This window comes from Camelina sativa, chromosome 3 (assembly GCF_000633955.1).
Source record: "Camelina sativa cultivar DH55 chromosome 3, Cs, whole genome shotgun sequence".
In the NCBI taxonomy this organism is placed as follows: Eukaryota; Viridiplantae; Streptophyta; class Magnoliopsida; order Brassicales; family Brassicaceae; genus Camelina; species Camelina sativa.
The window spans coordinates 3,182,572-3,199,449 of NC_025687.1; the positions used below are offsets into that span (position 1 = coordinate 3,182,572).

The 16,878-nt window shown below is 35.0% G+C and overlaps 5 protein-coding genes across 9 annotated transcripts; 4 read left to right on the plus strand and 1 right to left on the minus strand.

Moving 5' to 3' along the window:
* LOC104765763 lies at window positions 747-1,942 on the plus strand. Its single transcript, XM_010489527.1, has 3 exons — window positions 747-902; window positions 1,015-1,284; window positions 1,824-1,942. Exons 1-3 carry the CDS (start codon window positions 833-835, stop codon window positions 1,916-1,918), a joined length of 435 nt encoding a protein of 144 aa, XP_010487829.1. The 5' UTR covers window positions 747-832; the 3' UTR covers window positions 1,919-1,942.
* Window positions 2,099-3,872, plus strand: LOC109130212. Its single transcript, XM_019239524.1, has 5 exons — window positions 2,099-2,105; window positions 2,380-2,425; window positions 2,524-2,657; window positions 3,524-3,715; window positions 3,808-3,872. The coding sequence occupies exons 1-5, from the start codon at window positions 2,099-2,101 to the stop codon at window positions 3,870-3,872; spliced, it is 444 nt and encodes a 147-aa protein (XP_019095069.1).
* On the plus strand, window positions 6,362-8,168 carry LOC104765782 (thioredoxin-like 4, chloroplastic). Of its 2 annotated transcripts, none has more exons than XM_010489547.1 (5): window positions 6,362-6,481; window positions 6,927-7,043; window positions 7,187-7,627; window positions 7,708-7,761; window positions 7,861-8,168. In XM_010489547.1, the coding sequence occupies exons 2-5, from the start codon at window positions 7,026-7,028 to the stop codon at window positions 7,972-7,974; spliced, it is 627 nt and encodes a 208-aa protein (XP_010487849.1). In that variant the 5' UTR covers window positions 6,362-6,481; window positions 6,927-7,025; the 3' UTR covers window positions 7,975-8,168. The 2 variants fall into 2 exon arrangements, with proteins under 2 accessions (XP_010487849.1, XP_010487858.1); XM_010489556.2 differs by having other exon boundaries at window positions 6,480-6,604.
* On the plus strand, window positions 8,555-12,812 carry LOC104765823 (probable NOT transcription complex subunit VIP2). Its single transcript, XM_010489600.2, has 15 exons — window positions 8,555-8,657; window positions 9,084-9,218; window positions 9,341-9,449; window positions 9,524-9,702; window positions 9,786-9,834; window positions 9,954-10,166; window positions 10,458-10,664; window positions 10,745-10,846; window positions 11,166-11,254; window positions 11,355-11,507; window positions 11,586-12,011; window positions 12,112-12,164; window positions 12,247-12,288; window positions 12,506-12,644; window positions 12,744-12,812. Exons 2-15 carry the CDS (start codon window positions 9,201-9,203, stop codon window positions 12,810-12,812), a joined length of 1,848 nt encoding a protein of 615 aa, XP_010487902.1. The 5' UTR covers window positions 8,555-8,657; window positions 9,084-9,200.
* Window positions 12,841-15,518, minus strand: LOC104765795 (ankyrin repeat-containing protein At5g02620-like). Of its 4 annotated transcripts, none has more exons than XM_019243343.1 (3): window positions 15,265-15,518; window positions 14,615-14,953; window positions 12,841-14,525 (listed from the first exon to the last, which is right to left on the minus strand). In XM_019243343.1, exons 1-3 carry the CDS (start codon window positions 15,428-15,430, stop codon window positions 13,237-13,239), a joined length of 1,794 nt encoding a protein of 597 aa, XP_019098888.1. In that variant the 5' UTR covers window positions 15,431-15,518; the 3' UTR covers window positions 12,841-13,236. The 4 variants fall into 4 exon arrangements, with proteins under 4 accessions (XP_019098888.1, XP_019098890.1, XP_019098891.1 ...); XM_019243345.1 differs by having other exon boundaries at window positions 14,615-15,128; window positions 15,265-15,354; XM_019243346.1 differs by having other exon boundaries at window positions 14,615-15,119; window positions 15,265-15,343.

Here is a 16,878-nt window from a genome sequence, read left to right on the forward strand (position 1 = left end):
TAACTCTGCAACTTTTACTTTCAATTCGATTTTTGAAAATCATCCTTAAAAAACTTTCAATCAATATACTACACAACAATGTATACCTTATTAGATTTTGGACTGAATCAAGCATTTCAAAGCTATAAAATAATCATACAATTTTTTTTAATTCATATATAAGTGTGTACTTGGTTTAAATTTTACAAGGAATAAAATAGGCAAAGTTGATAACTTGCATTCCATTATTCCCACACACCATATATGCATTTTATATAACGAACAAACACAATTTCTACATTTAATTCTGTTACTTGGGGACGGATGAGGATTACGTTTCTTGATGCAGATAGTTCTATAAACTATTACAAATTTTCGACAACACATGATATGTGTCATTTGTTTGATATGTCATTGCGAGAGTCGTGAACATTACAAAAAAATTTAGTGAGTATATCAAAACTTTATACATATAGCTGCCATATACTATGAGACTATTTCACAAAACTGACGTCAAAAGATAAAAGGAGATAAATAGTGGACTACTTCTCCAAAGAGTTTATAAATATTGAAATCCATAGTTGAATCAAACATCAAAACGGATAAAATACGGGAAGTTGATGACTTGCATCCCATTTCAGCAAACATCACAATATTTACTTTCTTATATATATATATATATATATATATATATATATATATATATATATTACACAAATTGACATACAAACAAATTCGCCATTAATGGAAAAATACTGGTCATTCATCTTTGTATTCTACTTGATTGACATCATAATATTTTCACTGATCATTCGTAATTTGTATTCTACACCCAACCCAACCTAACCCAACCATGTTCTCGTTCCGTATCATCCTTCTTCTGTTTCTCTTCGCTCTTATAGCTATTCTTGGATCCACCAGTGGTATATTCCCTTCTCTTATCGCTCTACAAAACAATTTTCACTTCTAACCTTAATATTATATAATATGTGTATCAAATTGATATAAGTTCACTAACTCTCACCGATTGATTAGGGGAACAAGAGTGTGATGATTTATCTGCGGCCCGGACAGAAATGTCCGACGAACAAACGCGACAAAGTTTGGACAATGCGGACAAGTTTGGTAGGATCACTCTCGACTGTGGGAGTACTGGTGGAGGGAGCGGTGGAAGCAACGGCTTATCCACGATTATAGACCTATCTGTTGGTCTCTTCTTTGTTATTTGGGTCGCCATTGGAATCTGGATTGTCTTCGTCCGAAGACAAAAGGCTATGAACGCAGCCGTTGTCAAACCCTATCCAGGTCTATTTGATATTGCATTATGATATATCAAAAAGTTTTTTCATCAGAAACTTCTTTCTTTTACAGGGCGTGCCATGCATATATAGTAAACAGAATTTGCCGTAGTCATATTTTTTTTTCAAAAGATTAATCTGGCGTATAATTGTGTTAAAATGACTTTAAAAATCTTGAATCTACTGCTTATACATTTTATTGTTATAACTTATAACCAAAATCTTTCGAATTTATACATGGTATACAACTATACAAGGACATGATTTAGAGAATGCATAATACATTATTGATTCATTTTTTTTAAACCACTTATCATAACTAATACTTATTTAATTTGATTCGACATAATTCTAAATACGAAAAGTTCCCAACCAAGTTATATATAGAACATGCAATGGACGTGTGGTCATGAATAATTAAGCACTGATTNNNNTTTTTTTTTTTTTTTTTTTTTGGTTAAAGCCAATATATACGTACTGATTATTGAGGCTGATATATAACTAAAGAGTATTCAAAATAAAGGTCTTATGTAATTAAATATATAGGAGAAGAGATGGGCTATGGAATGGGTGAGAAGACGAAAACGGTTGCCATGAGTGCTCCTGCGGGAAAGCTTTCAAATGGTGACACCAATGTTTGAAAACACTTGAATTCTTAAACTCGTTGGATCTGATCATCTTTATTCTCTTGCTTTTTTTTTTTTTTTTCTTTCTTGTTATACATGTTACGATTTATGATCATTACATGTTTAAGGATTTGCGTGGCAACATTTATATATTTTCAGTTTTATGTCTGTCTTTTTTAGTTTTTTTTCCAACTTATGACTTGTAGATCTTTTTTAAAAGTTGAATGATAAAATATTTTAAATATTTTGGATATAATTTATTTAATCATGTCTACATGATAATATAATTTTTATGACTAAATAATTAAAATTGGTATAAGAAGATAGAAAGATCATTTTAATTTCTTTAACTATTTATCTTTACAAAAAAGATCCATAAGTCATAAGATATAATTGCTTTTGTCTATTGACATTTGTTTGTCCAAAAATAAAAGTCTATTAACATTTGTTTTTTCCACCAGTACAAATAAGATAAGATAAGACTTCTGGATATTCGTTTTCGACAAGAAATGCTGTTTCAAAGTAAGAATAAAACCTCACATTTATATTTCAATTTTTTTTTTCACGTCACGTGGCTGAAACTAAATACATACATACTGCTCTGCTTTCTCTCTGTTTAGACAAGACGGTGAATCATATGTTATGAATCAAGAATCGTCGGTCGTTGTCGAAGATGTAGTAAAGGGTCGTCTTCTAGCCAGAGTCGCTCGCTCGGAAGTGGTTGTGAATAAAGCACCTTTTTTTAAAAAAGATTTCCAAGAAAAAGTTTAAAAAAAAAAAAAAAAGTTTATATGTTTCGATCATACATTGTTAAGCCTTTTAGTACATTATTTTGACGTCGTCTACAAACTTTATTAAATTGCAGGTCCACCAAAGAAGAAAGACACGAGTAAGAAAATATATATATGCATCATTGGATTTTGAAAATTGCTTCAATTTATCATGTTTTAATCACATACTCTTAAGCCTTTTATTACATGATTTTTTGACGTCGTATACAAACTTAATTAAATTGCAGGTCCACCAAAGAAGAAAGACACGAGTAAGAAAATTTATATATGAATCATTGGATTTTGATAATTGCTTCGATTTATCATGTTTTAATCACATACTCTTAAGCCTTTTAGTACATTAATTTTGACGTCGTATACAAACTTAATTAAATTGCAGGTCCACCAAAGAAGAAAGACACGAGTAAGAAAATATATATATGGATCACTGGATTTTTGAAAATTGCTTCATTTTATTTTGTTTTGAACATATATTGTTTAAGCTTTTTAGTATATTAATTTTGACGTAGTATACAATTAATTAAATTGCAGGTCCAAAGATAAAAGACACGAGTAAGAAAATATCTATATGGATCACTGGATTTTTGAAAATTGCTTCGTTTTATTATGTTTATATTGTTTAAGCTTTTTAGTACATTAATTTTGACGTAGTATACAAACTTAATTAAATTGCAGTTGCAGGTCCAAAGATGAAAGACACAAGTAAGAAAATATATAGTATCACTGAATTTTGAAAATCTCTTCATTTTATCATGTTTTAATCATATATTTTTAAGACTTTTCGTACATTAATATTGATATATAGTATACAAACTTAATAAAATTGCAGTTGCGAAAAAAATAGGGAAAAAGATAGGGAATATCAGGAAAATAGGATCACTGAGTATTGGAGCCTTTGCCGGAGTCATCATAGCAGCAATTGTGGGTTTCATTGGGATCATCATTGGTATATGCTTTTTATTAGGTTGCTGTTGCAGCCGTAAAGCAAAAAAGGCTCAGAGTGCTGCTGAAGCTGAACAAGGTAAACTTATTTACGTTCATTTGATATATACATCACTTCTATTATAATGAGTTGCTTATATTTATTTTATTTCTTTTGTTACGTGAATAAAGAAACTGCTACAGACAAAACCAACGACTCATCCAAACCTCAAACTTCAAAAACCGAGGATGTCTAAACAGAGGATTTTTGTTTGTATTAGTTAAAATTCTATGTTATGTTCCGTAATGTGTGGTGAACTATTGTTCCCGTTATTTTTTATCAATCAATTCTATTGAAGTATACAGTTTACATTATGGATCTTGATGTTATATAGCGTATCGAAACTCAATACCGAAAAAGGAAACTAGATAGAAAAGTATCAAATTACAAATTTTGGTTTGATGATGAATGGTTACACCGATTTAACGAGTATCAATTTCAATAAACATAATAAAGTATCCAACTCACCAGACATATACCAAAACTGAATTGTTATCTCCAAAACTAGAAGTCTCTCGTTAGACACAAGAAAATAATAATAATTTGTTCTACACACCTTATAATAAAATTTTCAAATTTCTGTAGCAAAAATAAATAAATAGATTTTCAAATTAATTTTTGTTACCTCCTTAACTATCTAATTTAAATAATGTTCTAAGATAAGAAATCTGGATCAACGGTTGAAAATAGGTGAAGAAAGATAAATCAAAAAGTCAATATTGTAATTGTACACATGTTTCATCATATGGTCTATCCCATGGGACATGTCTAACAAGATCGATACCCAAAGTTCGCCTGGCTTCCGAGTTCCGAATTAGGACGGTCCCAAGCATATAATATAGAGAAGCTTTACTAGTCAACCGAGACAGTCTACAGCTATTTATAACTAACAAAGACTAAAAAAAAGGACAGCCTAACGATCGGTCCACAACACATTCCCAAGTGGACTTAAAGAAACAAGTGAGCGCAGACGCAAATATCCAAATACAGAAATTTATATATAGCAAACTATTCTTTCATGTTTGTTCCTATATTCTCCACATTTGGCAGAACACAAGGCGACGACTTCCATGGCTCCCAATCTTATCCTCATCGTCCTCCTCATAGTCGTCTTTCATTCTCTAACTGCTGTGTATTCTCTTTCCTCAAGAGATGCTTACTCAAAGTAAGAACACCTCAGATAAATCATACTTTCATTATTTTTTCACTCGTTTCATATGGCTGCAACTAATTGCAAACATATTGTTCTGCTTTCTCTCTGTTTAGACAAGACGACGAGTCATATGTCATGGCAACGAGTGATCAAGCATCGGTGGCCGTTGTAGAAGATTTAGTAAAAGGTCGTCTCCTAGCCAGAGTACTCGCCAGCTCAGAAGTGATTGTGAATAATGTAGCTCATAAGAACACTTCAAAAAAAGGTAAAAAAAAAAGTCTTTATAAACTAAAGAAACTAACTGCTTCATTTAGTCCGGGAGCTTGTGGTCGAGTGGTAGGAAGCGGGACTGAGACGCTACAACGTTTCAGGTTCGATTCCCGTGTTGCGCGAAACTAAGTCACATTTTGGTGGAGACCTTTATACGGATATGGGCCTATCTAACGACCCATTTGAATATCCAGAGTGAGAGTCTATCCGTGGGCTGCACCTACCCCAGAGATTAGTCTTGGGCCTCCATAAACCTGGGAATTTACTCTTGAGTTAACAAAAAAAAAAAAAAAACTAATTGCTTCATTTAGTTATGTTCCAGTCAGATATACATATACTTAAGACTTTTAGTACGTTATGCTATACAATCTTTTAATAAAAATTGCAGGTGGAAAGAAGAAACATAAGGGCAAGAAAATAGGATCATTGGGTTTTGCAGCCCTATTTGGGATTACCTTTGCACTACTTGTGGTTTTACTTGTGATCCTTAGTGTTATATACGTTTTTCATCTGAAGCACAAAAGAAAAAATGCTCAAAGTGCTGAACATTATCAAAAGATTAACGAATTTATTAAGAAATTGCTAATACTTAGTATTTTTTTTTTTGTATAAAGAAACTGCCTCTGAAAAAGTCAATGAGTCATCGCAAAATTAGACTTCCAAAACTGAAGATCATGTCTAAAACAACATCATCGTATCATCATCACCTCATGGGGAGCTCAATATTTATTATATTTTCTGTTGTGTGATTTATTTTTTTAGTTAATCCTGTGTTTATGGTTCATATTATTTCTGTTAATAGTTATATTGAACTATTGTCACGTTTATCGAGCTCAATAATGAAATTGACTAAAAGAGTATCAAATTCAAAACTTGGTTTCATGATGAGGTCAATTACAATGAATCTCATTTAAAGAGTATCAATTTCAATTTTTTTTTTGTAAATCAGTAAATATAAATACAAAATTTGAGTATCCAACTCAAACAAAAATACACATAGTAGTATTTATCTCCGAAGTTAGAAGTCTCACTATATACATTTTCCTAGAAAATAATTATATGATCTAATCGACACCAAATTATATACCACTAATATAATAATAATGATTCAAATTAATTATTTGACGTTGTAGTAGCGCCTGCCATTGGGTTGCATGGGCCTCACTAGTAAGATACGATCATACGGAATTTAGATTTGTGGTTGGAAATAGTTGAAGAAGATATATATAAAAAAAAAAGTCAAAAGTTTGTACATGTGTTGTGTCACATAAGTAAGGCCATGGCTGACAAAATCGAGACCAATTAAGCTCGCCTCGTTTCCGAGTTCTCAAGTCGGACGGTCCAAGCTAATAATAATATAAGAGAGATCATTCATTCATCGGGTTAGTACTACAAAAAGCACGGATTTTTATTTTCCGATTACTTCGAGACTTTCGACCATCGATGCTTCAAGATTAAGTTTTTTTTTGTTCATCGTTTGGGTTCATATAGTATTGATGACACAGGTCCTTACTTCGTTTGACTGCAGATTACAAATCTGATTGCTTTAGGGTTTTTCGTTTATTTTTTTGTGACATCCCTTTTTCCCAATTTCGAATTGAATCCTTAATCTAGTCGCTGCTTGCATTAGAATGTAAAATCCAGTTTTGTCTTAATTCTCTGCGAGTTCCTGAATGGGTTGTTTGAATTGTATGCTTTAGATGCGTTCAGGTTATATAGTTCTGTGTTGTACTAGCTAGAATTCTGGAATTGATTCAAAGTTTTTCCCTTTCCATGTATTATCCTGTTTTTTGGTTCCTGCCTCACCAACTAATCCGTTCGTTTCAGGCTCAATCAATAACCAATTACGACTGCAATCTGAGTTCACTTAAAGGGTCCCTGCTTTGCTAATGAACTTTTGCTTGTGGACTTGATTCATCTCTGCAAATGTCAAGTTTACTCAATGTACTACCACTACATGTCTTTATATATCAATGTGTTGTTGGAGTATTGTCAATATGTTATCCCTGAAGAATAATGCAAAAAAAGTGACCCCTTGCTGTGATTCTGCTTTAAAGTTTGCTTTTTTTGTTTGTTTACATTTGCAGATATCTCATGGTAGCTCTCATGGATACTCAGGACTCATTAATAGGGGAGGTATAAATATTGTTGGAAACTCTAGATGGATCTGCTGCAGCACTGGAGTCAGGTTGTCGTTTCCAAGAGCTGTGGCTTCATCCACGAGTATAAACATCGCATTGGGATGCACGCTGCTTCAGCGTGGGAGAGCGAAAAGCTTAAGTCAGGAGAACCAAGTTGACTTATGTGATGAAAATGATGATTTATGTCCTGTGGAGTGTGTCACTGAGTTCAAGACAGATGATGAATTGCTTAGAGTCCTTGAAAAATCGAAAGAAACTAACTCTTTGGTTGTGGTTGATTTTTATCGTACTGCCTGTGGGAGTTGTAAATACATAGAGCAAGGCTTCTCAAAGCTGTGCAAGCAATCTGGTGACCAAGAAGCTCCTGTTATCTTCCTTAAGCATAATGTAAGTATTTTGATCTCTCCTTTTGATGAGTGAAGTAGAGAAAACAATCTATTGATAGCTTGCTTATATACCATTTGCAGGTGGTAGATGAATATGATGAACAATCTGAAGTCGCTGAAAGGCTCCGTATCAAGGTAATCCCTCTTGTCGAATTTTTTGGTATACAAACAACATACATTCAGATACAGAACTGTGTAGTAGTAGAGAGTTTGATTTTTGACTACAATCTTCAGGCGGTTCCTCTCTTTCACTTCTACAAAAACGGAGTTCTTTTAGAATCATTTGCAACTAGAGACAAGGAGAGGATTGACGCTGCTATTCTCAAATATACATCCTCAGAATCTTGAGAGGCACATTCTATTATTAAACCGTTGGTTTATTTTTTTTTTCCCAAATCATTGAATATGATGATGTAGCTAGCTATATATTGAACAACACAGCGTCCTCAAACCTGTTGTAAAGAATCTTGAAATCCCTTGTTCTTCTTGTAAGGTACCATACTGAATAAGACAGATGCAACATTTTGATCTCTCTTTATGTCTTCATTCATTAGCCACATATGTATAGTATATATGAGCAAAATCTGCAGTGTTAGCTGTCATATTTATCATTGTAGTTTTTGGCATTGACTATATATGTACTATATAGTTGTAATAAATTTTCTTAAGATACTACTATCTCATTCAGATGTAGCCAAATTATGAAGTTGTTCAAAAACTGAAATTGAAAAAATTGACAACTTTTACATATAATAAATTAGTCAATATATGAAAACCTAACTAAAAAGGTGAAAACTGAACAATTATTTATTATGATAGAAAAAATATTTAATTTGATGTGCATATATAGTAAACCTAATTCCTGGTCTCTATAATATTGGATATGTTACCTAAAAAACATGTTTATTTTCCTTCATAAACCCTGAAATTAAATACAAATAGACTTGTAGAGAAAAATAAAAAAAGGCTCCCTTTTTAATTAATTCGCCTCTGAGTTCTCCGAAGCAGGACGGTCCGAGTAGAGTAAAACGGTTAGTCTTACATAAAGATCCGATTTTTTTTTTTTCCGATTTCGTCTCCTTCGTCGAGAATTTTGATCCTTGGAGCTTCAAGATTGTGTTTTTCTTTGTTCTTCATCCTTTGGGTTCTCTTATTATCGTCGTCGTCAGGTTCTATTTCGTTTGGCTGCAGATTATATAAATCTGAGTGTTTTAGGGTTTTTGCGGGGAAATTGTTGATCTTTCTATTGAAACCTTAATCTGCTTGCTGCCATTAGACTGTTCGTTCAATCCTGTTTTGTTTTGATTCCCATCCCAGTTCATGAAGTGGTTTTGATTGTTTGTAAATGTATGATTCGGATGCGTACTGTTTATTTATATAGTTCTGTGATCGATTCAACAAAGTTGTTCCCTTTCCATGTATTTTTGATGCCTCACCATTTTAATCATTCGTTTCAGGGGCCATTCAATCACTTACGACTGCACATCTTGTCAGTCCTGGTTTCACCGGAAGGGTTTCCTGCTTGCTTGGTTTGCGGATGAACTTTTGCTTGTGGAGTTGATTAATATCTGCAAATGTCAAGTTTACTTAATGTACTTACTTATATCTTTACATCATTGGGATGCAGTATTGGTCAATGTAGCTTCTATGGTATTTATATGTAGTGTGTTTATCAATCTTCTGACTAGTGGTTTATTTACAATGATGTTTTCAGTCCTCAATTAACGGTTCTACCTCGAACTTGTCAGACGGTTCAGGGAGAACGTTTACTTCTTCTTTCTCTGGTCAGTCTGGGGCAGCGTCTCCGGTTTTCCATCATGCTGGTGAGTAGATGTTTTTCCTGCGTTATTTCCGTCTGAGTTCTTCTCTACTTATATTGGTTCTTCTCTCTATATAGGATCGATTCAGGGCCTTCACAACATTCATGGAAACTTTAATGTTCCCAATATGGCGGGTTCCCTTGGATCGAGAAATTCAGGTTTAAATGGTGTTCCTTCAGCTGGTGTCCAACAACAAAATGGAAGTATTTCGAATGGAAGATTTGCATCCAGCAATATTCCTGTTGCACTCTCTCAGGTGCATATGTGAAAATAATGAAAAAAATGACTTCTTGCTTTGGCTATGCTACAAAGTTTACTTATGAATTTTCTCATGTGCAGATATCTCATGGTAGCTCTCATGGACACTCAGGACTCACTAATAGGGGAGGTATAAATAAAAACTGTTGGAAACCGTTATTTCATTAGTAACACGAATAGGTTTTAGTGGATTTATTACTGGATTTTTTCCTACATTTGCCACCATTGGTAATTATTTTACTATACCAGGGTTGGGAGTTTCTCCAATTTTGGGAAATGCAGGTTCTCGAATGACTAGTTCAATGGGAAATATGGTCGGTGGAGGCACAATGGGTAGGACGTTGAGCTCTGGTGGAGGACTATCGATGCCGAGTCTTGGTTCGCGGCTAAATTTGGCGGTTAATAGCGGTTCTGGAAATATTGGACAAAATCGCATGATGGGTGGTGGAGTCATTCCACAAGGTATTTTATGATTTGTATCCTTTTCTGCTGTTTGTTGAAATTAGTTACAAATCCATTAGTAAATGTGAAATCAATTGCTTATTAATCGAATAACACCGGATTTCAACTAGTATTTAGAAATTACTAATCATATCAATTTTGACAAAGATTTTTTAAATAATATGATCCAGCAACACATGCTTTTCTTTTGATATTTCTCTGGATAATAAAATCAATTAAACCCTCTAACCGGTAACCTCAGGTTCTCTTTATGATTTATGTAGACTCTTATATTCTTATCTTTTTCTTCAGGATCTCCGCAGGTTCTTTCGATGCTGGGAAACTCTTACCCTACAGCTGGAGGGCTTTCCCAAAATCATGTTCAAGCAATGAACAGTCTAAGCTCTATGGGATTGCTGAATGAAATGAACTCCAACGACACTTCTCCATTTGATATAAATAATGATTTTCCTCAGCTCACAAGCCGCCCCAGCTCTGCCAGCGGTCAAGGACAATTGGGTAAGTTTTCCTAAACACTGATATTCTATCTTCTTTCTATCATCAGTTTCAACCAAAATTATACTCCGCCCTTTTCGTAGGGTCTCGATTGAAACAAGGCCTTGGAATCAGCCCCATAGTTCAGCAAAACCAAGAGTTCAGCATCCAGAATGAAGATTTTCCAGCATTGCCAGGATATAAAGGTCCCCTCTTTTGATCTGCAACTTTTTTCGATGGTCCAATTAGATAGATAATTCTCAGTTTCTGTCTTACCTGTATGCATTATGGAATAATAGTTGGTACTGAAGAGATTTAGAGAGTGATTTTGTGATTATACCCAGCAGAATTACTAATCATCTTCATATTCTAATATGATGCGAACCTCTTGGATTATCATTCTAAAACTAGTACAGAATGTCTTCTATGACACTTGCATGTGTCTGCATTCCGTTTAGTTTTTGGTCTTACAAATAGATTTCTCATTAACGTATAGTTATGACAAGCTTGATTGGTGTTATACAGGTAGTAGTGCTGATTATCCAATGGATATGCATCATAAAGAACAACTCCATGAGAATTCAATGTTAATGATGCAATCTCAACAATTATCTGTGAGTTTTAGCTTGTCAAAGATGTCATTGGGCTTAATTTTCTTCCATTGGAAGTTATCCTTAAAACGTTTACCTTATCCTCTAGAGTGGCTACTTGCAGATGGGTAGGTCTGGTGGGTTTAACTTAGGTGGAGCTTATGCGTCACATCGTCCTCAACAACAACAACAACATGCTCAAGCTGTGAGTAGTAGTGGTGTCTCCTTACATGGGTCTGACATCTTCTCATCTTCGCATCCATCTTACCATTCACAGGTGTGATATAGTCTTGAGGTTTTTACTTCATGAAACCAACGTTCTTGTTCTTTCTAAAGTATTTTTGATTGATTTCAGACTGGTGGACCACCGGGTATTGGATTAAGATCTATGAATTCTGCAAATTCTGTCACTGGGATGGGATATGACCAGCAGCTTATCCAGCAATATCAGCACCAACAGAACACGTCGCAGTATCGCTTGCAGCAGATGTCAGCTGTTAGCCAACCTTTCAGAGATGTGGGGTTAAAATCAACGCAGGCTACACAGTCAAGTCCTGATCGGTTTGGCTTGCTTGGTTTGCTCAGTGTGATAAAGATGACTGACCCTGACTTGACTTCTTTGGCACTTGGGATTGATCTGACAACACTGGGGTTAAATTTGAACTCAACAGAAAATCTTCACAAGACTTTTGGCTCGCCTTGGTCCAACGAACCCTCTAAAGGTGATCCAGAATTCAGTGTACCGCAGTGCTATTACGCAAAAAACCCTCCACCTCTGCATGTAAGTCACTCTACTCTCTGATAAGTACCATCATTCACTTGTCCATCTAGGTTTGCGTATTCTTACGTGAGCTGGTCTTATTTTGTGTTTTGATATGCAGCCAGGGCTCTTTGCGAAATTATTGGTAGAAACATTGTTTTACGTATTCTATAGGTATATATCTTTGGGATTGAACAACTTGTTGTTTATGTGCTCTCTTGTCAACACAACCTTAACAATTTTTGTTTATGTGCAGCATGCCGAAAGATGAGGCACAATTATATGCGGCAAATGAACTGTATGTACTTTTTATCATGATATTTTTCTATTTTGTTTCTCTAGTATTGTGAATTTAAAAACGCTTCCTCGGAAATTTTCGTCATAAAATGAAATATATCAAACTTGAAATATATATGTGAGATGAATTTGTTTTCACATGTGAAGAAGAAAGGGAGTATGAAAGCAAAGCATCAACTTCTGAAGGATAAAGCTGCCTAACTCTTGTTGTTTTGCAGTTACAATAGGGGTTGGTTCTACCACAAAGAGCACAGGTTGTGGTTCATTAGAATCGGGGAACCTCTCGTGAAAACAAATGCGTATGAAAGAGGATCATATCACTGTTTTGATCCAAACTCATTTGATATAGTTCAAAAGGTGAGTACATCTAAGTTTCTGCTCATCTAAGTTTCTGCTCATCGATTGTATCTTTCTTTTCATTTTCCCTATTAAGAACCAACAACCATGTCGTTGCAGGAAAATTCTGTTCTCTATTACGAGATGCTGGAAAAAAGACCATCCCTATCTCAAGACTCTCAACATTGAGTGTAAACTATCCCTTCTTCTGTATTTATAATGTAAATTTCCTGCCAAAGTATCCATTGGTTAGGAAATCCATAGAACAGGAACCAGTATACAACATGTATTTTTCTCGGGATTTAGCTTTTTATTATATTCGAGTCCTAGTAACTTTTATTGTTGATCATATATATAGCTGAAACTCTTCAAGCTATAGGTTATATCAATGCACATCTCTTCCCCCATTCACAATCGGTGTTGCATTAACGTTACTCTCTTCCTTTCTGGTCTAATCTTTATTCGATTTCTGGGGGTACAAAGCATCTCAGGTAACTCCTCAATACCAGTGCTTCACCGGCATCAACTCATTGAAATCAACCATGTCAGAAAAAGGTACATCAACTTCTTGCCGTGTACATAAAATGTGAAAACGGATCGAGTATCGACAAATTCAGATTGCGTACATTTTCTTACACTCGTTTTGGAGAATATCAGAATCTGTAAGCTGTGGAATTCCCCAGGATCCAGATTTACTGTTGATGGAGGATCTTCTAATGTTTCTTGCATTGGCAGCTTCAATCCTGTGCTGTATTATCCAGTAGCACATCGTTCCTAATGTCGTGATCATTATTGTTGCCCCAATAGCAGTCACCCAAATGGCAAGCCACTTCTCTTCTTCACCAACAACAACAAACGACAAAGCCAAAAAGGCAACAGAGATGAGAACACAGGCAAGCCACATAAGTTTGTTTATCACAGCCATCATCTGTTTCTTGGCCTTGCTCTCTATTACCACCACTGATGTCTGAACCACCACGACTGCTAAGGAGATGAAGAGAGCGATAGAATCAAAGATGAAGAAAATTATGAATGGAATCGTCGATGCAATATTCGCCTCCCCGAGGGAATGCCCATCTGGAATTTTACTCGTCTCTTCTACATACTGCCCTGGGACAGTGAAAATGGCTGCAAAAGCTACCGTAGCAATCAGAACAGCTACAACAGTTGTCGAGTTAATTGCATTGTTTAGACCTTCTGTGTGCATTTTGTTGAGCTGTTTGGCTATTCCTTGAACACGTTTTCTGGTCAGGCGTGTATGCTCAAGCTGGTTGTGAACCTCATGCTTGATATCACTTACAGTTTGTTTCAGCTCTCTAGCAGGGTTAGGCCCGGATGCCTTAATGGTCTTGGCGCTGGGAACACCATGTTTCTGTAAGATAAGAGCCACCTCTGGATTCCCAATCTTCTCTGCTGTGTCAAGTGCGGTTTCGCCTGATCGGTTAACAGCTTTTGTGTCCGTCATGTTGTTGGCCAGAAGCAACTTAACAATCTGCGATCTGCCTTTTCGGGCTGCAATATGCAGCGCGGTGTTTCCCTTTGTGTCGGCTATATTGATAGAGGACCTATCCGCTTTGATAAGCTCCTCCACGACCTCCACATTTGTTCCTTTCACCGCCATGTGAAGAGCTGTTTGGCCCTTCTTGTCCATTCTGACTGCAATCGCAGGTTCTGATGCCAAGAGAGCCTTAATGACTTTGACATGCCCATTCCTTGATGCAGAGTGCAGGGCCGTCTTGCCATTGCTCTTGGCAATTCCAGCGAGGCTGCTTCCCAATTCCAATAGAAAGTTTACCACTTCTGTATGTCCTTGTGTTGCCGCTGTGTGCAGTGCTGTTGTATTCGATAGATCCACCGTCATCGCTAGCTCCGAATGAGCCTCTGCTAAAACCTTCAACACATCTGTAAAAAGTCCGGGAAAAAAAAAGTTAATACTAAAGACCTACTCAACTGGTTTTAATGGCTGATTTTTCAAAGGGTTTTAGACGTACCGAGATGTCCTTGCTTTGCAGCAATGTGGAAAGCATCAAAACCGTTCCTTGCTTTGATCTCAACCAGAGCAAGATCATAGCATTTGATCATCTCCTTCACAATCTCGACATCACCGTACTCTGCTACAACATAAAGTGCGGTTTCGCCTGATTGGTTCTGTTTTCCCAACAGCTCATTCAACTCAGACTCTCTGGTTTGCGTAAGAATCTCGACAACTTTGTCTTTGTTACCCTGTCTCACAGCTGAATGAAGCAGAGTGTCTTCGCGTTTTCCGGTCAGCTGTTTCGCCATTTTCTTCTTTGGAATAATGCTAGAACCCGCCACAGTGTCTTCTTCCCCTTCCATTTTTTGATACAATCACAAAAACCTAAGAAACCCTCTCTATCAAATAATACGATCAATCAAATCTCTTTCTACAGACAGATTATAAACTGCATATTCTGATTCTGGTCGATCGATTTGCCACCTTTCATATCTCCACCGAGACTATTTACTATTACTGGCCTGCAATGACTAGTACAGACAACCATTATATAGAAAAAAGAACATTAAGCTTTTTGAATAACATCAAAGTTAGATCAACGTCACATCTCTACTACGCACGCAGCAAAAGAAAAAAAAAAAGACAGAAGAAATATTTTGATCATACCAGGCCTCGAATGGTCTTGGAAGATATATGCATGAGAACATGTGATGACACAAAAAAAAATTTGGTGGTCTTGTTTAAGGTTAATTAAAGAAGTAGAAAGAGAGAAGACGAAGTGGAAAGAAACAAAGATTAATAAGAAAATGGAATTTGGACATGAGAGGCCCATGTAAAGCTACGTCGATCACTTTTGTATGTGATTCCATGAGCCAATAAACGAAAACGAATCTATAACATAAACATTTCTGTGCTACTTTCTTGAAAGGTAGTGATCATGACCACCCTTCAATCTTATAAAAATGTTTTTCTCTTTTTCAAAAATCTCATATTATTTTAAAATTGTTTGATAGAAAGATATCAATATGTAAAGTAGATTCTTTTCTTAGCTCTGATGTATGATCCTTTCTATAAGTGGTTTTGTCGAATTTTAATTTGATTTTATGCTAATAAGTTTTTTATCGTTTTTGCAAGTGCGCTTAACTTTTCAGTTGTTATCTAATTGTCTCTTTAATTTTTTTGAAATCTGATAAAAGATGCAACTTCATGCAAATAAGATACCAACATAAATGGTACGTTGTATGAATTTTCAGGATGATTGATCGGATTTGGAGCTGTGGTAATAAAACTGCTAACTCAAGTATGTCATAATATATTCAAATCAAAATTAGTTGAAATAGAAGGGAACAAAAAAAACAAAAAAAAAGTTGATATTTATGTATATTTCCTATCCTTTCAAACGTATATAAACAACACGATGATGCATGCTTTGCTTGGATTAATTACTTCGTCGTTAATAACGAATAAATTGTTGATAATATGAAAAACGAAAATATACACACATAAATTTCCTTTTCTGTTTTTTTTTTGATAAAAGATCCACTTTAGTATTAAATCTCATATAAATAAGAGTCTTAGTCAAGTGTGTTTTCCTAATTATATACAAGCTTAACACTAACTTAACCACATCTTCTAGTTCATTAACTATAGTTACAAAGTACAAAATACATCAAAGCTGTTTTTCTGTGAGCTTTTAGAAAAGCGAACTACATGGAGGCCAAGAAAGTATATCAGTTCAAGATCTTTGAAGTTAAGGTGAGTATATTAGCAGTTCAAGACCTAAATACAGTGATTTCTTTTTAATCCTTTTTTTTTTGACATTAACCTAAATACTGTACAGTGACTGCGTTATTTTTTTTTATCTTTTTTTGACATTAACCTAAATACTGTACAGTGACTGCGTTATCAAAAATGCTTTGCTATCATTATGTTATACAAATTAAACAAGAAATCTCCCTCAGAGGCTCAGACGGATACAAACCCCTAATTTATTTCGACCTAAACTTTTTCATTAATAGAACTCTCAAAACTTCAGTCATCTAAATTAAACTGTACATGTGGCCATCAGTTAATAATTTATTGAAAAAATCCAGTTGTGGCGTGATTTATCATTTGCTCTAAAAAAAGAACCAACATTAAATTTCAAAAACGTTAAGAAAACACAAGTCTCCGACCCAAATAATAATGGACTTTCCCATATTACCACAAATTATATAAATGGATTTGATTCGGCGCAATAAATATAAATTCATATTTAAAATAAAAGACAATTACGTTTTT